General features: G+C 26.0%; 1 protein-coding gene across 3 annotated transcripts; it reads right to left on the bottom strand.

The window, feature by feature from the left end:
• Positions 1-21,189, bottom strand: LOC145829314 (uncharacterized). 3 transcript variants are annotated; one of them, XM_082937077.1, is made up of 14 exons: positions 21,131-21,189; positions 14,023-14,091; positions 12,456-12,764; positions 12,228-12,398; positions 11,981-12,157; positions 11,175-11,303; positions 11,011-11,112; positions 10,282-10,410; positions 10,129-10,215; positions 3,773-3,871; positions 2,475-2,588; positions 1,944-2,042; positions 1,470-1,627; positions 1-1,348 (listed from the first exon to the last, which is right to left on the bottom strand). In XM_082937077.1, exons 2-14 carry the CDS (start codon positions 14,057-14,059, stop codon positions 863-865), a joined length of 2,097 nt encoding a protein of 698 aa, XP_082793203.1. In that variant the 5' UTR covers positions 14,060-14,091; positions 21,131-21,189; the 3' UTR covers positions 1-862. The 3 variants fall into 3 exon arrangements, with proteins under 3 accessions (XP_082793203.1, XP_082793204.1, XP_082793205.1); XM_082937078.1 differs by having other exon boundaries at positions 1,947-2,042; XM_082937079.1 differs by having other exon boundaries at positions 11,993-12,157.
• Positions 21,190-22,938: the final 1,749 nt, after the last annotated feature.

The following is a 22,938-nucleotide window of genomic DNA, read 5'->3' as shown; positions in this document are numbered from 1 at the left end:
TTAAAAAGTTTGCTTTTTAATTAAATGAGAACACAATTGAAGAAGAAAAATAATATGATATATACACAGATAAAGAAAATAAAGAATTATAAAAACATTTATTTTGTTATATAACTAGTATATACCAGTTGTAAACTAAGGATTGTTAAGTGTCTCTGGATTAAAAAAAGTTTGATTTAGCAACATTTAATTTTTTTAACATTTTATTTATTATCCTAACACTTACTTTTAAAACCTCTGTAGCACGGTGTTAAAAACCTTTTTAGCCAAGAGTAAAGATAAATACTTCAAACATTACATAAGTAAAGCTGTTCACCAACAGTAATAAAAGTGACATAAAGTTTTGTGCAGGTTAAAACTAACATTTGAAATAACTATCTAAAGTACTAACGTTATCAAACAAATTTATTTAACATTTTATTTCTTTATAGATCTTAACGTTTGATTACTAAACAAAAACTTTATAAAAAAATTAAAAGCTAGACTTGATTTTTCTATTTTTAGATGAGTAAAATTTCTTTTTTGCGCTAATACTATAAACTTTTCCTTAAACCAAACGCGAGTCGTGGTAACTTTTAAAAAACCTCATAATAAAATTTGAACAGCTTTTTCACGAAGAAAAGATTTGAGTCTATTTGTTTTAACTAAACTTTGTATGAAAAATGCACCCCTAAAGTATACTACCACACATTTAAAAAGGGCCGGTATATATATACTGAAACTAATAATCACCTCTATGATTTCCTTCAAAAAGCTACCAAGAACATTGATTCATTACGGTCAAACGAGACACAAAAAAAATTATTATACCTTAACCCTCATTTTCAAACTAAACTGCATAAAGGTATCATAAAAAACCCCCTTACTGAAACTTTCGCTTCTTCCGCTGGTGGGTCTTCTGGTGGGTCTTCAGGTTGCCGTTGGAGTAAAACTTCTTCCCGCACTCGCCACAACTGTACCTCGGCTCGTAGTGCAGCTTCTTGTGCGCGTTCAGCCGGTATACGTTCTTGAAGTCCCTCCTTCTGTCCTCCGGGCAGATGTCGCACATAAACTTCTCGCCTTTGCTGTCTTCACCGGCCCTCCTCTTAGGGGTGATTTTCCTCTTTGCCCTCTTGCTGGTGCCTCCAGCGGCCGCTTTCTTACCGCCGACATCGCTCTTCTTAGTCAACACTTCCTGGGACTCGGCCTCCTTCTTGATGTTGTTCAGCTTCTCAACGATGTTTTCCCGCGTTTTTTCGCTCGCCCCTTGACCCGGCTGGCTCAGGAGCGGTATGTTTTTGAACTTTTTGCTGCACGTCTTGCACAGCGACGGCCTCTCGCCCTCTATCGGTTCGTCCGGCAGGAAGACCTGAAGAAAAACCCCTTTTGTTTGAATATTTTTTAACAAACAAAAATCTGAATCAAAACAAGTATTAATAAAAACACCGATACATAGTGAAATGAGCTACAGTTGTATGTTTCTACAAAACCTTCTTGCATATGGAGCAGGTCGATTCACCAATGACTTCTTCCCCTTCCTGTTCCTCGTGCTGCTTGAGGTGTTTTTTGAAAGGCTTCGATCGGATGTACTTCTTCTTACAGATCTTGCACTCGAACTTGGTCCTGTCCCGATGCGTTTCCTGCAGTTCTGCGAAAAAAATGTTGTTTTTTTTTTATGGTAACTTTGAAAGAGCATGTTAAATTTGGTTGTTTTTCGTTTTGAGGTGAATGTAATGTAAAATAATCAATAGCTTGTTAAGATTAAACACTGGTGGATTTCACTGCTGTTTTTATATAGCTTAAAATGCATGTTTTACTTATAAAGAAAAATAAGTAACTTTGTTGTATCAATATTTGTAAATTACATCCTGAAACACTTATTTGATGACGTTTAGAAGCATTTAAACTATTGCTTTTTTTATAATAACAAAATACTATTCTGATGAGATAACATTTAAAATGACCACTTGTAAAACTAGTAATTTTTCCGGTGCTTTTTTCAGGCTGATGTTGGCCGACAATCGAAAGTTTATCTACATTGCTGGTTTTACCCCTGGTAACTCCTGTTGTAAAGATGGTACTCATAAAGCATATAACAAATTGTTTATAAAACAAATATTTTTTATAGCTTATCATGCAGGGGCGCCGCGTAGGATGGAGCAAATACTCCACCTAAAAAACTTATTATAAAACTGTTAAAGTTTTCATTTTCCAACAAACTTTGCTTACAAACTACATGTTGTAAATGCAGTGTTTTTATCTTTCTAAATTATTTTTTTAAAATATCAATTTTAGGGATTTTTTAAACGCTTGTAAACAAAAATACCACGCCTCGCCACCGCTACACTGCTTCAACCAAAGATTTTACAACGCAATAAAAATTTAAACATGACGAAAATAACAACGAAAACCAGCTGTTTGATATCAGATGAAGACAACTGAAAATATTTCTCACAGCAAAAACTATAAAATAAACATTATCTAAAAGTTCCAACTTTTTACGCTCGAAGCTGTGGCTTGCGTGGCGGGAGGCACCGTGAACGAATCGAACGGCACCACGGTGGTTTCGCTCAGCTTGAAGTTGAACTGGCTTGCTGCAGCGGAACAACCTGATAAGAAAACAATTGAAAATATACAATGAACCATATCTTGTGGGTGATTTAAATTTTACAAGAATAGTTTTTGTTGTTTTTTTTTTTTATAAAAAACTGTTAAAATTCGCCACTGAAGCAAACAAACTTTAGAATAAGAAAGATGACCTGCATCAAATTTTAAACTATTTAAAATAACCATATTAAAGTTAACAATGACTTTTTTAGAAAATTCGTATAAAACTTAACTGGTGGTGTATCATAAGCATCTTACTACATTTTTATGTATATTTAAGTTTACGCTTAAACATAAAACTAGTTAAAAATCATCACTAACTTATTAAGTGTACTAAAAACATGGGTAACTTAATAGAATCTAAAAAGTAATTAAAAAATATGTACAAAATAAAAGAAGAAGTTTTCAAAAAGTATTAGCAAAACCATCAAAAAATTTTAGAAATTTTATGCCTTTGACTTCAATAGATAAGTTATTAAGCAATTTGTTTAGGACATCATGATTTTAAAAAGTCATAAAATATATAAAACTACGAACACAATTAAAAATTAAACTCAAAAACACTTATTTTTTCTATATTAAAAAACTTAGTTTGACAATACTTGTCTTATAGTTTTTAACTCATTGTTGTTGCGGCTATTTACTGGTGTAAAATTCTTTTCTCAAAACTATAACAATGCATTGCTTAAAACGGTACATATTTTAAAACATTTAAACACGGTTTGTTGAAAAAAACATACAGTACAAACAGTTATGCTTTGATAAAAGATTTTGTAAAAAAATATGTACGTATAATGTTAAATTCTGCATTAAAGTTTAAGAAAAAATCAAGATACTGCTAATTTTACGAGAAAAAATTTAGAAACATTATTTTTAATCAATTCTAAAAAACATCAAAAAACCAATGATGCAATATACAAAAACAGACTAAGAAAGCACATTTGATATTAGAACTTCATTAAAAAATTCTCACTATTTTTTTTGCCAATTTAAACTGACTGTGAACTATATTTTTGTATTAACAGCTCTACTAGCGTAATAAATTTTTAACTTTTATAAAACTCAGAACAATCAATAAGATTTCCTATTTGGTATTTATAAATCATCTCATGCTATCAAAAAACATAAATGAGTAGTACTCTCAGAATTTCAAGCTTTAAGTTGTAACGTTTTAACAAACACTTACTGCTTATACCGGGCTTCGAAACTTGGCTGGGAAAAGATGTTTTGGGTACAATGTAGATCGGATAGTTTGTTCCACCGCTAGTTTGCTTCGTTGCCATTGCTGTTTTAAATTGTGTGCTGGTTAATAATAACAAAGAAAAAAAGTTGATATTTGATACATTTTTCAATTTATCTTGGGAGCTGTGCTTAGATCACATTAACAAAACAGAAAAGTTTATATTATGGAAGCAAACGTATTCATTTCACTTTTTAAGGAAATACAGTATATTATTACTTTTAACTGAATAGTTGAATATCGTATTGAAACTTAAAACCAGAGTTTCATATTAAAACTTACTTAATTTACTAGCTAGTAATAACTAACCCACTTTTTTAGTTAAAAACTTTTAGTTACAGATAAAAAATTATTTTCAAAATACAAAGCTCGGAAGATTTTATTAAACATATAACAGGACTTCTACTTTATGAGGCAAAATCACCTGAGTCACTATAAAATGGCCTAATTTTACTAAAAAACTTGTTTAAAAGTTGCCATTCACTCTTTATCATAGAATAATATACTTATAAAATGTTAAACTATTAACACCAAGACTGTAAGTATACGCTTTTACTTCTGATTTACTAATTAAAATTAAATTCAATTTATTTCTATGTACTTAAATTAATTGCTAATATTATCATCATTATTTTCAAATTTATCAATCAAATAAAAACTGAAATGTTTTATAAAAGGAGATAAAACCGCAAGACACGAAATTTTAGCAAGTTATTGAAAAAAAAACATTACACAATTATAAAAGTTAAACAGAAAAATACATATTACCTATTAACTAACACAACATTGAAAACTTAATCGACTCAATCTAGTTTGAGTTCTAGAAAAATAGCCTGAAATTTTCAAAACTTTGACAAAGCTTGATTGTATGGTAAACTTGGTATAAATATTTAAAAAAAATACTGGAAAAGATATATTTGTTTCTAATACTATTTTTAATAGACATACATTGCTTCAATAAGATTATATTAAGTGACTCAGACTAAATATTGAATCTTACAGGATAAAAGCATCTAATACAATTATTTGATTTACATCAGGGCCAAAAGTAGAAAAAACATAAAGAGTTTGGGAAAGAGGGAATAACTATTTATGACCACAATATAAATTTCAAAAAAAAAAGAATTAAGTACAGTTTTAAAGTTGTGAAAAAATTATTTTATTTTTAAAGCATTATATAAACTGGATTTTCTCATAAGCTTTTATTTTTTAAGATTTTTCGCTTTGTTGTGTTTTGTAGTTAATAAATTTATCATTTAATTGTACTAGCTTTACTTACTAATTTTTATGCTTATTATTTGGTTTTTGTAATGTTATTTTAAGTGAACAATTTAATAAAAATGTGTTATAAACCTACCTAAATTATTTAGGTTTAACACTAATTTTAGTTTTTAATTATAGGCGATGACTTATGAAACATGATAAGATTGATTGAAAAATGTGTATCTGTTACAAAAGGGAACTTTAGTTAATATCAAAAATAATTAGTGTAAAAAGAATAATATAGAAATTCTTTTCTTGTTTCCTGTATGTAACTACTACTTGAGCATTGCAATGGTAGGTTATTTTTTTATTTCCTCAAAGTATTTATTAAATCTTTCTTTTGCATTTGTGCTTACAAAGCAGAACACAAAACTAAATTTAATTCAATGATCAAAATTTTAGAGATTTTTTTTTACAATTTTAATTCCTGGCTATTATATGTACTAATTTATCCTATAATTGTATAATCATTAGAGTTAAAAACTTGACTTTTCAAACTTGTATTTTAAAGCAAATAGCTATGAGTTATTTTTAATTTCAATAAGACACAGTAAAAAAAGTATTTTAAAATAATTAAATTCGAAAAATATGCTAAACTTAATAGCGTTACTAAGAATAATGTTTTACAAAGAATTGTTTAAAATCTAGTCATTTTTATCGGATTATATTGTGTTACCTTAAAAACTTCAAAACTAAAAATAAAATAACCGTATAACTAAAAATTGAGTTTATGTTTAGGTTTAAGTACAAAAAGCACGAGTTAAAGTATATTAAAAAAAACACATATTTGAAAATATCAAAATTATTGATAAAAATTTCAGTCTTATTTTATATATGTTTTTTCTTGTAAAACATAAGACTTTCTTTATTTTCTTGGTATTTTTATGCATATTTATTTCTGCCGATTTCCAACCTAATACTTACTAGATGAGTGTCAACACATTGAATGTTCATATAAATGTAATTAAGCTTTTTCCATGAAACTTTTTTTTTTATATTACTATTTAAGAAAAATTAACGACTTATACATTTATACAAAACTTTAATTTCTTTTCACAGTGTAATCTTAAGTCAAGGCAATAAGCGTAGGAGTAAACTTTTTACTTGTGCTCTTACAGTGTTTTTAAGTTTTCAATTTTACTGACTGTAAATATTAAAACAAAAAATAAACTGTATAGGGTTTGTTATCACCTATATGCATAGATCTTGATGAAAACTGCTTGTTTAATGAAAATATTTACAAACAAAGTTTGCAATTATTTTTGAACAACAAGCATGCATTCTATTTTCTTAACTCAACATTATGGAGTATTTCACAAAAATAAGCTCAATAACTTTTTTTCAAAGTGTAGATAAATTAGGCGAATTTTGTTTTCAATAGTTTTTAACAAGATTTTCTAGACACATAAAAGTGGTTTAACTCAGTAAATAATGTTTCTACCATCAATATTAAACAATTTCAATGGGGTCAAGGTGCAAAATTATTTAAGATAAAAATTCAAAGGATGCACCCTGCTGTATATATGCCAAAAACATTATCATTTATATTAAGGTCCTGTTAAGGTGTTTAATAAACTTTAAGTTTTTTAAGTAAACTTTTATATAGTTATTTGCCTTAATTATAAAAGAATGCTCAATTTACTGGGATGTAAAGAGCTTATTTAAATAGATTTATGCAAATTATATATTTGATTTGCGACCGGTTATATTAATATTAATTCAATTCCTTTTTGAAAACTAGTACCAGTTTTACCTAGTTATACTCTTACATGCTTGAATTTTCGAATATGCAACATTTTATTTTTTGTTTATATTTTTTACGCATGAATAAGTTTCCAAATAACAGTATAAATAACTAACATTGTTATGTACAGTTTAATATTTTATTTTTGCTTGAAAAGGTCGCAATTTTTTGCCACAGAAACCGGTCGCGAATAAAATATATAATTTGCATAAATCTATTTAAGTAAACTTTTAAAATATTATCCGATAAAAAAAATTAACTAAAGTAGTATTTACTTTCTTTATATATGTACAGGGTTGCCAAATGTTTTGGCAAACTTTTTCCAGATTTTTAAGATTACACGTTTTAGTTTTAGAGTCTATTTTCAGCTTAGAATTAAATTCAAGGTAAGAACTGTGTTCACTATCATAACGACATTGAAAAGATATCTTTAAGCTTCTTTAAATGTGCATTTTAATTTAAAAAATTTGATGATCACAAATTTTTTTATCTATATGATAAATTTTTTTCTGTCAAATCAAAATGTTTCTACTTAACATGTAAAAATTATTTAAAGTTCCTGATTTTTCAAAATTTTTTAGTGATTTTTGTTCAAAATTCCATGTTTTTTCAGTTTTTTTTAGCCTAAATTGTCCAATTCCAGGTTTTTCCAGGAGTCAAGGTTTTTTGGCAACCCTGTATGTATTCAAATTTTAATAGCATTTCAACAAGGACTTAATCTTATAAAAAACTGAGTTTTTATAATTATATTTGCAGGGAGAATTATTATTAAAAACAGTAAATAACAGACAAAGAAAAAATACCAAGTACAATGTTAATTTTGAGAAATAGCAACTCTAGTAAGGTCATAGAACTTTCCAACAATAAGCTTAATAAAAAGAAGTTAATTGATAAGTGTTACTAAAAACTTTATTTTTGTTTTAATTGATTTTGTGGTCATCCTGTATTTATTAATTACTTAATAAAATAATTTTGCAGCTTTAGATTTTTTGTTTGTAATTTCGGCTTTTTAGAAAAAATAACAATAATTAAATTTTCTAACAATTCACTTCATAAAACAATTTCCTAAGTATATTTTTACTACAAACAGGGTTGCCACTCTTCAAGCCAAAAAATCTTCCCTGAGTGACCAAAAATTTCCCTGAGTAACCTTAAATTTCCCTGAGTTTCCCTGAGTATTTTTCAAATCTTAAAAACAATTTTTTCTCTTCTAACACAAATTATTAATACCTCATTCTCATTTTTCTTCTTTAATAATAAAAGGAAGGTTGTATGTGTATGCTTCTGCATTAAATTTATGAAAAAAACTGTTTTCAAAAACTCAATCTTAAAAGGTTTAAACCAATTAAAAATTAAAAACTAAATTTTTGCACAACTTTGTGTAAACTTGTTAGTTAACTTTCTACATAAAAGAATAAAGTTTAATTTGTTTGACATTTTAATTGACAAAATTTAATTATACTATAATAATAATTTCACATGAAGAACTCACTTAAATGCATACATAATAACTTCATTATGACTTGTATGTCTTTCCTAGCAACTGTTCTGAATGCAGTAAATAAAACTTAAAAGCTTAACATTATTGTAAAAAAACTTGCAAAAAGAAAGTTTAAAGAAATAGCTAAAGAAATATCTCATATCAAAGTACAACTTAATACCTAACAACTGATACAAAATAATCTAAAATTAAATTTTTTTTTATGTCTTTTAGATGTTCATACACAATATATTTTAAATAACTGAAAACATAATTTTGATTTTAAAACAATTTCACATTACCTAATAAAAAAATCTTAATACTGTTTTTTTAAGTATGCAATTTCTAAATCAATAGTTTTAATTTTATTTTCAAGTTTATTTGCGTTGTCCTTAGCAGCTATTCCTCTTGCTAATAATTCTTTCATTGCTTCTAAATCAGACTGTTTGTTGGCATCTGCAGTATATTTGTCATAGTCTTCATTCAAACATTTGAGTTGCTTTGTAAGTTTACTTTTTTGTTCTCCTAACTTGCTCAAAGCATCACCTTTATTTAGAACATTTTTAGCAAAGCGCTGTTGCTCAAGATATGCCAAATATTAGGCCCTAGAAGATTTTACAAGTTTTAACAATTCAGAACTTAGTTCAACTGTGCTTGGTTCTAGACTGTTTGCATATAGATGATCTTTGATCATTCTTCGGGACCTTATTGTCATCTCTCCCATATTAGTTGATATTACTTCCTTATTTAAGCTAAAGTCCCGTTCAACACTTGCCTGGCCATTGTTAAGCACAAAAACAGCCTCAAGGACTCTTGTTAAATCTTTATACTTGCTTTGGATATCGAGTGTGTCAAAATAAAAGGTGTCTAAACTGTGACTTCTTTCAAGAAAATTTTCAAAAAGTATTTGAGTGTTAGAAGAACTTAACAAATCAATGTATTGATTAATGCTGTCATCACCTTCTTTTGCTTTTAGTATCTTCATGCTGACAAGTTGTTGGACCAACCTTAAAAAGTTTCTGACACAACGGTCTTTACCCATTTCAATTAGACATGCCAGATTTAAAACAGCAGCCCTTCTTAAAAAGTTCAAACCAACAGTCATTCTTGTTTTAATTTTTTTTATTATAGCAAATATAAAAAGTTTACATTCATTGTGAAATGACTTGAACAAAGTGTTAGAAACTTTACCTTGATTTAGCAAATCTTGAATTAAAGTAGAAGCAGCACAATACAGAAGAAACTACATAAGTAACTAAAAATAAAAAGTTTATTAGAACTTTTCAATGAATAGTTAACAACAACTTTCATTTCTCTAAACTGTTTGATTTTACTTAAGTAAATATAAATTTAAAACTTAAAAAAACTACAATGTTAATACTAAGAATATTAAAGAACTAGCCGCAAGGCTAAAAAAAATCTAAATAACCACTTAAATAATAAAAATTACTACTTTTGAACAAAATATTGAAACTGGATTAACTAAACCTCATTCTAGATCTAGAAAAAAAATTTCCCTGAGATTTTCAAAAACCTCCCTGAAATTTAGAGAAAAAATCAAAACTTCCCTGAATTAAAAGAAAAATGCCAAAATTCCCTGAGATTCCCTGAGTTTCCCTGAGATTTTCTACAGTTTGAAAATTCCCTGAGATTTCCTGAGTGTGTGGCAACCCTGTACAAAATAAGTAAATGAAAATAATAAAAAGAAAAATATTATATCTTTATAAGTATACGTGAAATAATGACACTTTTTTATGTATATAACAATCACATTGTTATTTACAAACTATAAAAAAATCATAATAAACAAAATACTTGATAAAACAGAGCTGGAGGCTTGGGTCGAAGGACTTGTTGACAAAATGTATGCTTGAGAGGTATTTTCAACTGCACTATACTTTCCTGTGAGTAAAAAAATTGTTTCGAACTTTACAATGCTAAAAATATTTTTGTTTTCAATCCACTTACTGATGTTGGTGCTAGCAAGAACTTTTTTCCTTTTGTTCGGAACTACCTCCACACCATTGGAAGGAAATGGAACGAGTTCGCTTCCAAAAGCCACTAGGTTAGTTTTATTGATAACTTTACTGCAATTACCTGTTTTGAGAGAAAATAAGTTGTAAGATAAAGCTTAGACACTTTTCACTATAAAACGTAAAAAGTTTGTTGTATTTGTTGTAGTTTAAAAAATAAAACAAAATTAAAACAATGATAGCCAAAATGTAAATCTAAATGGCCTTAGTTTAGTTAGGTATTTTTATTTTTAACTTGCTTTTAAAATAAATAAAATTCAAGTATTTTTATTTCGAAGGTTTACAACTATTTAATAACTGACAATTTAAATTTCAATATTTAAAGTTCTGATGAAATGATTTATTATTAGTAATCTCTTCTTATAATTTTCTTTTCTTACAATATAATTTGAAAAAACTTTTGGCTTTTTTTTTTTGAAATAAATTGTTGATATATAGCTAAAATAAATATTTAAATTTACTAAGTTATGAGTACTTTTAGATTTCTTAGCAACTATTTATTTTATACATAAATTATAAACATAATCATTAGTAATTGGATTATTTTTAACTTTAAGTTATTTTTTGAGATACGGTACGTTAAAATATCATACGAATACAAATTATTGAAACTTGTTTTATCCCGTAAGTGTATTCAAAAGTTAATTTATAACAACAAACTTACTTGTACTATTAGAGCTATACATTTCGTTAGGGTTATTTTGAGGCACAAGACAAATTTGGCTTGAAGTTTTTTCGCCAAAACTAACCTGGTTGCTTGTAACTCCTGAATAACAATTTACATTAACACTAACTCATTCCAGATAAAACAGTACAAAAACTACTTACTACCGCTGGTACGAGAACCAATGTTTTGATTGTTTCTTGTACCAAAGTTCTTTTCATTATGTAACCTGATTTTGTTGCCAGTTAAGTCAATATTGAATTGATTTTCAGCTTCTACTACGGAAGAAGTCGCTGCAGTTAATTATTTTTAAACAATGGAATTAGGATTGCTACATCTACATAATAAGTGATAACTGGTGAATACTACTTAATGGAGTATAAGCTTTTTTTCTTAGTGTTAAAAAAAATAAAAACAAATTATATTAAACATATTTTTTTATCATAAAAAAAAATTGGTTAAGTAAAAATTTATCTGCTGAAGTTTATTGAAAATATTTAAATAGTTTTCAATTTGTTACTAAATTTAAATTGGATCAATACAGTACTAAATCTTTTTTTTTAATTAAACATGTCATATGTACTTAAGCCGAAAACTAAAAATATTTATAAAATAACTATAAGTTGAATGAAAGCATTAAAAAAATACTAAAATTTTATACTATTTTTATTTTATATGTTATATATATTTTGATACGATAATTACTGTAGCATTTTAACTATAATAATTATATATCTATTATTAATTTATAGTGAACAGATTTAAAGTAAATATATATTAGTTAATTTGGCTAAATAACATATTTATATTATGTACTTTTTATTAGGTTTGTTTTATAAGAGTTTTAAACTAAAGTAGAAATTTTTAAGTTAATATAGTTAGTATTTTAAATGTATATACCCTAAAACTAAGTCTTAAAAGATAGAAAAAGTTAAAGTTTATTTGCTGTTATCAAAACACTAAACTAAACCTCTTGTTCTACCTTTATCAACTGTAACTACTTTTGACTTTGAAACACCATTTGATTTACTCTTACTGTTGCAAACTGAACTTGAATTGTTTAAGTCAAAGGGTTCAGTTTTTATGGAACACAATCCAGTTATTCTACTACTCTCACTGTTGCTATTCCGGTGATCAACTATTGCATCTGTTAAGAATTTTTTTTTAATTGTACATAAAATATTCAAATTGCACACATGTTTTGCATAAATAGCTACCTTTTCTTTTGGTAACACTTTTTGAATTTGGTCGCAACTCCCCATTAGGCTCTGCAGGTACAATTTCTTTTGGATCATTAGTAAAGCAATCTTGTGGCTCTTGTTTGACATGTATTAAAGTGGCGTTTTTCGATTTTTGAATGGGTGGTTCTTGACCATCGTTTGTAGAATCTAAAACATATAAATGTTGAACACATTCTAAGCAAACTTGTTTAAATATTAACTAACCAGCTTTGCTAGATACAAACTTATCAGCTTTGTTTGCAAGGCCTTTACCGGTTGGTGCGGAACTTTTTTGTAGCAAACTTTCAACATGTGTATTAGTATTTCTATCTAAAGAAGTAAGCAACAGAAGGGTGGTCCTCAGTTGTTTGCATTCCTCTGAAAGTTTATCGTTTTCAGTTGTTAGAACTCTATTTCTCAACTTTAGGTCGTCAACTTTATTTTGAAGTACTACCTTTTCAGAAGTTTGCCTTTCTATTATTTCTCTTAAACTAGAAAACAATGTATCAGCTTGGTCTAAATCCTTTGAAGAACCTATTCAAATTAGACTGATTTTATACATTTAAAATAACAAAAAAAAATTAACACATGCCATGTAAGAAAGGTTATAATTATTATCTTATTGTTTATTGTGCAATTTTGGACTCAGGTATCAAAACCTAAGCCATTTAAACAGGACTAAAATGAGAAAATAAAAGTAAAATACATTTATATTCAACTAAAACAAACATAAAAAAATATCAAACAAAGCTAAGATTATAAAAAAACTAACTTAGATAAGGAGATAACTTAGTACATACAAACACATTTGTACAAAATTGAAAAAAAATTAATTAAAATTATTAGTCTGTTAGGGGGGAGGTGTAGGAAAATAAAACTAATTAATATTCAGGGTTGCCAAATGTTCTTGGCAAATTTTCTCCAGGTTTTTAAAAGTACACATTTTGGCGTCTATTCTTAGTTTTAAGTTAAGTTTAAGGTAAGAAACTGTGTTAAGTAGTATGGAAACATTGAAAAGATACTGTAAAGCTACTTTAAATGTGTTTTTAATAAAAAAATTTCTTGATGATAACAAAAAATTTTATCTGTATGATAGATTTTTTGTGTCAAATTTAACTTTACTACTGAACATGTTAAAACTGTTAAAAATTCCAGGTTTTTTTTTCCATAATTTCTCGAAATCTAGGTTTTTTCAGATTTTAGGCAACTCTAAATACTACAAATAGAAAAATGAAGAAATCAGTAGTTAATTTTAATGAGATAATTATTATAAAAACACATTTTTAAGTTTTATTTATATTTTTCTGTATTGTGTGTCCTGTTTAAGACAAAATATTTCCGATATTTACACTATTTAAATTAGATCTTTTTAGTTTTAAGCAAAAATGTTTCACCCTCTCACACGCACCATACCACATCCTGCGGTAACTTGTTCTACATAGTCTTTGCTCTATGAAAAAATGAACCTTGCCACTGACTGTTGTTAAAATTATGTTAACATCTTAATTTCTATTGTTTCCTTTTAACTGATATTTATTATGGGAAAAACTGAAAAATTGAGTGAAATAAACCATAAACTTGCCATTTATATTTTTTATAAACCATAAATAAATTAAACTAGCATCTTCTATATTCTAGAGATTTCAATTCAAGTTTAACCAATCTATCATTGTATGATCTATGTTACAATGACTACATATAAAGCGGGTAAAACTTCTTTGCACAGACTAAATTTTTTAATGTTGTTTTCTATAAAACTTTTTAGAACTTTTATACTCAAAAAAGTACTTACTTTTATTGGTAGTTACCTCTGCTCCAAGATTTTTCATTTTAACCTTGAACTATTAAAAATTTAGCATTTCTAAAAACGTTATAACTGATTAATGGTTTTTAAAATAAATTTTTAAAAAGCAATAACTAAAGTATCTTAAAACAATATCTTATATAAAAATCATATTTGATAATGTATCTGAGTTTACTTTAAACCAGAGAGGGTTCTTTTAAGCTGATGCATTGCATTATTATATTTATTGTTAAATTGAAAACCAAATTTCAGCTCAGAAAAACACCAACAAAGCTCTTTATCTCTAAAAACTTTTTAGTTTCTTTATAAAAACTGATTGACATTTTAACTTTTTACTTTCATATAAAAACAAATGTTAAATTTTTTAAAAACGAATTCTTACTCACCCAATGTAATTAAATACTATCAGATCACATTGTTTTTAATAAGATAAAAATTTATATATTTAAAATGTATGGCTAATTAGGTGTATAAGGGCTGAGTACCATAAACTTCCTTAAATTCAGCTATTTGTCATTTCTTAAATTTAAATTTTAAATTTATCTGTAGCTTTCCATAACCTGCATTGATAAACATAAATGAAACATTATAGGTAGTTTTAACTTCTTTAAAACCACTTTGATATTATTATGTAACGCATCTGGTGTCCAAATAGTGTTTTCTTAAAAATATGTTACTGAGAATTCTATACAACTATATTTTACAGGACACAAAAATAGAAAGTTTTTTATTTTATTTTAGTCTCATTTTTTATATTGTTAACTGAGTTGTAATCAAACTGATCTGATTCTAGTTTAATTTATTTTCTTTTGCTTATTACTGTACATATGTGCATGTATTTTGTCAGTTTCAAGCTCATGTTCAAATAAAAGTGCTTTATTTTTCTAAAATTCTGAGCCCAGAATAGGTGGAAACTTTAAAACAAAAACTTTTAACTTTCTTAACTACTTATAATAAATTGTGGTCTTATTTGATTAACTTTAAGGAATTAAGTTTTACACTTTTTCATTTCCTAAAAATTCAAAATTAATTAAACAAGTAGTTTTGATAGTATAATTTAATTTTTATAAAATTTGTTCAAATAACAATGATAGTGTAAATTAGATATTTTATTCACTACCAGGTTTCGCTAATGAAATAATCTGACCTTGTCAAGTATAATAAAATTGTATTTCATTATATTTGACAAGGTCTGAATTTTTCCAACTCAAATCTGGTAGTGAATAAAATATTTTATTTGCACTTATATCATTATTTAAATAAGCTCTTTACATTACAGTACATTGAGCAATATTTTTCAGTAAAGACAAATAACTATATAATATTCATAAAAATAAGTTTTGTTAATTTCAAACTCTAAAAAAATTATTTATACCAAGTCATCTGTGTTTCTTAAATCTTCTAAGCTTTTTTGACTACTAATAATACTTTGTAAAACAACCAAATAATTGGTTTTGTATACGAAATAAAAGTAGAAATAGTCAATTGTCTGTATATAAGTTATTTTTATATTATGAAGTTTTTATTTTATTACAAAGATGTTATTATATTTCAGATCTGTGTATTAAGCATTTAAACAGAGTTGTCACTAAAGTTTCAAAAAAATGTCAAGTAAAATTTATAAATTCAAAAACTTTATCTCCTAGACTTTTTTCTTAGAATTTATTCTGGATAAAGGTTAAGAAAAATTTTAAAGGATGTCTAATGGGACATTAGAATAACAATCAACTTGTTAAATTGTGATCTGTGTGATCTTGACTGCTTAGACTGTATTTCTGTTGCTGGAGAATATCAATTTAATGATTCCCAAATTAGACATTTTTTTCTCTAGTTTTACAACTGACCATGTGTACTCAAGTTTTTTTGTTAATGTGGAAAGCAATATGTAATGGATATTTTTTTTAAGAAGAAAATCTGCACCTAATACAAAGCATAAACCATAAATTGGGCTTGATGGTACATTAATACTTTAAAGGTATAAGGGGTTCCGACATTTTTTTTTATTAAAAATAACATTGGCTCTTAAATAAAAGCTTTAAGTACAAACTACGAGCCAATTTTTATAAAGTAAAAAAATATTATTTAACTTTTGAGATTTTGATAAGTTAGTATAAATTTTCCGATACAAACGTATGGACTGCAAACTTTTTGAAGTCATTTTTATTGGAAATTCAAAAAAATCATTTCAAATCTATCTTCTCCTTTATTTGTTGAGCTAGAGACCTCAAACTTACAGAAAATGTTCCTTTTATAATCTAAAAGACTTTAAATGTTGTGATTTTAAAATCATAAAAATTCTAGATAAAAAAAAAAACAAAAAAGTAGGTGGTTTATTTTTTATAAAAAAAAATATTTTTCATAAATAAAAAAATTCCTGCATTAAACATTTTTTAAACTTAATAATAAACTTTCTGTGAAAATTTGATGAAGATTGGTAAAAAAATGAAGGAGAAGATTAATTTTTTTAAAGTAGTCTTTGTTTTGCTTTTTTGGTTTGTGCCTTTCATTAGGAACCTATTGAGATCACCGACTTCAATCGCTTATATCTTAAGAATTATTTTGAATTTTTTTAAGCTGTTAAAAATATCTTATAGCTCAGATAAAAGTCTATTAAATAAGATCAACTTGTAAAAATCAAAGTTTACCTCCCTATGCCCAGAAGTATCTTATGAGATATGGTAATTTTTAACAAACTTTTTTTAGGAACATATAGACTACATTATTTTCATCATTAATTTTGATAGATTTTGAAAAACTCAATATAAATTAATCTTCTTCTGTAATGCTTAAATAACTTTAAATGAAAAAAATATCACACAGTATAAAATATTTTTTCTGTAACAATTTTATAACTAAAAAAAATTAACTAAAATTGCATACAATAAGCTTTTTAATTAACGGCAAATACTTTTTAAACTTCTGCCAAAGGGGAGATTGTGAAAATAAGTTTAGAAAACCCTAGTTTGATAGATGTTGTATATTTTTAAATAAAATATTTAAAGGTACTTTTAGTAAAACAGTATTTTTTCATACTCAAAATAAAACCTGAACCAAAAACTAAAAGCTAAATAAAGGGTAACTAAGGGTTATTATTTCAGTTATATACTTCAACTAAACATGCAATTTAGAACAAAAAAAATGTTTCATTTAAAAATTGGTGATCTACTTAATCTGTTTTCCAAACTGAGATTTCGCTCGTTTTGGTTATCATTTAAAATCAATATCGGACGGATCCTTATCTAGTAAATTTAAACTTATAATGTCAAATTACAGTTAAAATTTAGCCTTAATTTTTTCGACTGGCATTTAATGGTGTGAACCAAGTTTAAAAAATAAGAATATCTGCAGTTGTTTTTGTTACAGCATGAATTTAGTTTTTACTCTTCATCACTTACATTTATCTTTTGCAGGCAGCATTTTGCCAAACCCTGTTTAATAGCAATGTTTCTAAATATTTGTTTACGTACAGTTTACATCAAGTACAATTTGTCAAAGTCCTAACATACTTTTTTTTTTTATTGAACTTTTTGATACAAATTTAGTGTGTAGTTAATTATATTTATTGATATATACTTTTTCTTTCTACATAAATAAATATAACTCTTTTTAATTAATTTGTTCCAGTTCTGAATTTTAGGTTGGATCAGAATCTGTGCAAAATATGGCAGGGCCCAGCCAAATCTAGATATCTGCAAAAAATTCAGTTCCATAATTTGGATTTGGTATATTAATACTTAAAAGTATATAAAGTTGTTAGCAAAATTATAGACATTATAACAAGCACTTAAAAATATCAAACAAAATAGTAGAAAAACATGGAAAATTAATCACAATTGTTTATACTTAATGAATAACTTATTTGTGCTTTGGTTATTGCAATTTTAAAGATTGAATAAAAATGTTGTTAACTATTTCTCTTTTATCTTATTTTTCTTAAATTATTGGCTTGTGGTGTCTGAGAAGTTGAGTATGCTTCTTTTATAGAATGAGACTGCATAAGAAGCAGCACGGTTTTAAGAAAAATAGTATTTTTAAACTATCTGTTAAATAATGACTGTGAAGAATAAATTTAAATAATAAAAACTTTTAAATTTTTGAAGTTAGTGTCAAGGAGTCAAGATTTTAGCAAAATTGTAGCTTAAAATTAAAATTAAATTTAAATAAGTATAGAAGAAAAGTTATGCCAGTTGGTGCAACGTTAGATCAAGCTTTGATATCTTAAAAATGTTTAGAAAAATAAAAGTTTTATGTTAAATTCTAACTAGTAAATGATGAGCATACATTTTTTACCAGTTTGTAACTTAATTTACCATGATATTTTTGTTCATTTAGTTTGATATTTGTCTACTTAATTTGGAAACATCTGATGGTGAGTTTACTTTTTTTGCTGTAATTGCATAAGTAGAATTTGATGAGTTATTTTGTTTATTTTATAATGTCTGCAGATACTGCCTAGGGATTTGAGCTTTTTGATTTTTCACACATTTTAGTTTAATGATGAGATTTAAAATCCATAGGGAGGTTTGCCATGTTTTTTACAAGTTGATCTTGTTTTATAGAGTTTTTACTAAGTTCAAGTTTCTTTTTACTGTTTTAGAATATTCAAATAAGTTTTTGAGATATCACTGGTCAAAGTCTGGCTGCATAACAAGTTCCCTATAGAAGTGAAAACTAAAACAGCAAAAAAAGACTATTTTATTTAAAATCTTTCTCTTCCTAAATTTTTCAAGCAATCTTCTTCAAGCTTTAACAGTCTAATCTTTATACAATAACAAAAAAAACGCTACTTTAAACTTCAAAAATTTTTAAGTAAAAATACCTTCTTTTTTTCAAACACTTTTTTTTAGATATTTGTAAATTTTATTTTTTTTTTTTTATTATTAAAACTCTAAGTAAATTTTTTTTTATATAATGTAATAAACATTTCCTAAAAATTTGAAGAAGATTGCTTGAAAAATGATGAAAAAAATATATTTTTAGTGATTTTTTAATTTTCCAAGTTTCCAGTTTGAGACTAATTTTTTTCTACCTTAAGTAAAAATAAAAAAGCTAATGAGCTTTTTTGTTTAGTATAGGATGGCAACTAGTTTTTTTTGAAAAAACTCCTTTTTTTGGATTATACTAGTACCAGCTTTCTTGCTTCGTTTTAATGAAAAAATTGTAGTCATAAAAATGTAAAAATGAGAGTTTTAAAAAACTAATTGAGCAAGTAATTTCTGCTAAAAAAGATAGTTCTTTTTTACTGGAAAATTCAGAATGTACAGTGTACAATATAGGTCCTTTTTAAGTAGTTGTAGACAAGATTTATATAAAATTCTTAAATCAGTCCAGGACACAGTCAGTTTTTTATATGTTATTTTTCTTCTCCATCAATAATTAGATAAAATCAAAAGACAGTTTTTTATTATCAATAATTAAATTTATTGCATATTAGTTTAATTCAAAACGCTTTCAGACAAAAATATGTCTTCAGTAAACTTATGATAAACCCAGTAAATTTATAGTACAGTGCTTATTCACTTTTCCGGACATGTTAGGCAAGAATTTTTTTTAAACATGTCCAGATAACCAAAATTCCAGATAAGTAAAAAAAACAATTATTTTCCTATAAGTATTATGGTAAAAACAAATACATAGTAATTGTTAGTACTATATAATAAATAATAAATAGTAAAAGCTAAAGTTATTAATTTATTTTTTTCTAAGGTAGAAAAACATCAGACTTACCAACCCTCTGCAATAATAAATGTTTTTTGAGGGTCAAGCAAGTAACTGTCATTTGTTCTTCCACCTGCCCTAACTATTAATTTTTAAAAAGATTAATTTCTATTTAAGAGAAAATATAAAATAAATTTATCTTTAAAAACAAAAAATAATGTAAACCTATCTCTTTAAATGAAAAAAAAAGTTAAACAAAGAAAATAAAACAGACATGAAGAAAATAAAAAAAGGTATAGAATTTATAAAATCTCTTAAAATTTTCTTACAGCATGAAAGCTTAAATATTTGTATCCTATGAAAATGTTAGTGTTTAATATTGAAAATGTTTGAGTTTTCTTTTGACCAAAACCGTCCGGATAAGTGAAGTCGGGATAAGTGAAGAAGCACTGTAATGCTTTAAATACACTAAACAGAACAATAAATAAACAAATGTGTTTGTAACTGTACGTTTAACAACATTTCTGCAAAAAAATTGAACTAAAGAATAGTTTATGTAAGAGTGCTTTGTCTGATTTTTTTTTGGTGAAAAAATGGTATGCTGAAAAAGGTATACTGAAAAATAAATTGTGTTATTGTGCTGTAAAGCTTTGAAGTGATTAAGTAGAAATCTATTTTTATTTTCCTAGATCATATTTAAAATTATAGCTTTTCTAGGCATAAGTATCACTAAGATATTTTGTTATGCAATTCTTAATGTGTTTTATTTTAAAATATCTGAACATTTTTTTTGCATTTATTTATCTTATCTATGTTTCAAAACTTTACATACATTTTTTTAAGTTAATCCATGCTTTTTGTCAAAATTGCGTGGCCTGATAGTTTAGGGTCCAAACGACAGCTTATAAAACTCTCTAAGATGAATGTTGCAACATCAAAACCCATTGCCTACACATATACTAAAAAAAATCAAGAGTTTAAACATTTTTTCAAGTTTACTAAATTCAAGCTTTTTTTGTTATAACTTTCAAAAATCAAACTTTTTTCAGGTTTCTAGATAAAATGAAATAAAAATTAATATAAATTCATGTTAGTACTATAAATTACTACCTGAAAAACTTCAAAACTGAAAACTATTTACTTTTATCCTTAATGTGTGGGTAAAAGTTACAAGGGCATGCAAAAGTTAGCCCATCTATTAGTTTAATGAATTTGTTTATAATAAATGTACTTAATTCTATAACTTGATTAAAAGTGTTTACAGTTTTACAAACATAAACCTAGGCTGAGTTTTTTTGTAAGTTTTCTGATATTTTCAAAACCCCTCATACTAGCCTTATATAATCTGATTTAGTTTTGTAGTTTTTTTGCTTCTTGATAATTTTGATAACTTAAAAAACTAACTTTAACATAAAAAAAAGTTTGAAACAAAACTTACTCTCCCCTCTGCAACAACAAATATTTTCTGGAATTGGAAAATTTCCATAACAATTTTTTCCAAGCTCTATAGTGTTGTTTTTTGTAAAGACTTTTCAATTTATATTAAACACTTTCTTCAAATTGAGTATCACTAATAATAAATAAAGCTTAAAATATGAACTATTTTTGTAATTTTAAAGCAAGCTTTTATTTTGAACATGTTTTTACTATTTGGTTTTAATCTTACATCATTGAACTATTTCAGTTTTCAAAATTATTTTTTTTTGTATATGTGTTGGTTATGAGTTTCAATTTTGCAACGTTCAACTCAGTGAGTTTTTAAAGCCATCATTAGGACCCAATGCCAAACAATAGCCACACATTAAGGATATTCTTGCCTTTTAAAAGTTCATTGTGATAGTAGTAACAATTATTGATAATTTTAGATAACTTGTAGTAGGTTAAAGCTTAAAACGACTAGTTGATATTGGACAATGTTAAATACTTTGCTTCTTGTTGGATCAACAGATTGAAGCATATTTTAAGTTTAGGAAGTAAATTCGTAGTAAAAATGGGAAAAACCCTAGTAAGACGAAGAATGCAAACATTATTTTTACAAAAGTTCTCCGTATTAATTTACATTCTACTGAATAAGAATTTATTTACAACTAAACATCTCTATTAACAAAGTAAATACATTGTTTATGACGGAATTCTTAAAACAAGGTACTTGGTTTTGTATATAAACATATTGATAAATACAGTAAGGCTATGATTCTACTTTGCCCAGAAAATGTTTATCTTTGCTAAGAGTAGGGTAAAGTTTGAGACTGATTTTTTTTTATCAGAAGAAAAATATGAAGTATTAAACTTTAGTAAAGTAAATTATTTATAGTAATTATTTTTAAAGGAACAGTTTGATACGATATAACTTATCAAGAAACTTCATAGTTCATTAAGGGCAATAAAAAAAGTTTAATTGCCAAACATAACAAACAAAACTAATGCCCACCTCTAAGCAACAAATATGCTTATAGAAAAATCTGAAGCGCTGATCTAGTATAGTAAAAAGAAATATTAGTTTTATAAAATTAACTACAAGCTTATGAATTATAAACATCTTAAAATAAAAACATAAGAAAATATTAGACTTAATAAGATAAATACTGATAATTATAAAACGTATAAAGCAAAAAATAAAAAATAAAAGTGATATGTTTTGTTAAGTTACAGTTCTCAGACCTTCTATGAGGAAATTACTAATGATCAAATTGTATTAGTACTGAACAGCTATTCTTAAAAGAGATTTTGTTGTTATTGTTGAAATCAAGCAGATATTAGTTAAATGTATGTTTTCATTAAATTAATTAAACTTTTGTAGTTTTAACGAAGTAGTTATCATAAAATTACATAATATAACTATGGTAATTAAAGTTTATATGTGGTGTGCGACTCGATAATAATTATATTAGTCAAATAAATTTACATTTTTGTGATTTTATTAAATAATTCTCTCAAAAGTTTAATAAATATCTCAAAACAAAATACAGAGTAATGGTATTTTTACATACTAAACATTTGTTTTTAAATTAAAGCTATTTTACTCTAGTTAAGAAGTTTAAAAATACAGTAGTAAAAGATATCAATATAGAATACCAAAGTACATATAGTATTTATATTTTGATCTAGTTTTTATAATCTCACAAAAATTTTAAAATATTTGTTTTGAAACTCAAACAGTTAATAAGTTTCACTGCAGAACGAATTTTTAAACTGCGATTGTTATTCAAGTAGAAATTCTATTCATATAGAATAGAGATTCATCTT

The sequence above is a fragment of the Thalia democratica genome, chromosome 2, assembly GCF_965202585.1.
Source record: "Thalia democratica chromosome 2, ktThaDemo2.hap1.1, whole genome shotgun sequence".
NCBI classification, from domain to species: Eukaryota; Metazoa; Chordata; class Thaliacea; order Salpida; family Salpidae; genus Thalia; species Thalia democratica.
The sequence above is the reverse complement of the archived record's forward strand: the minus strand, read 5'-3'. Positions and strand labels throughout refer to the sequence as shown.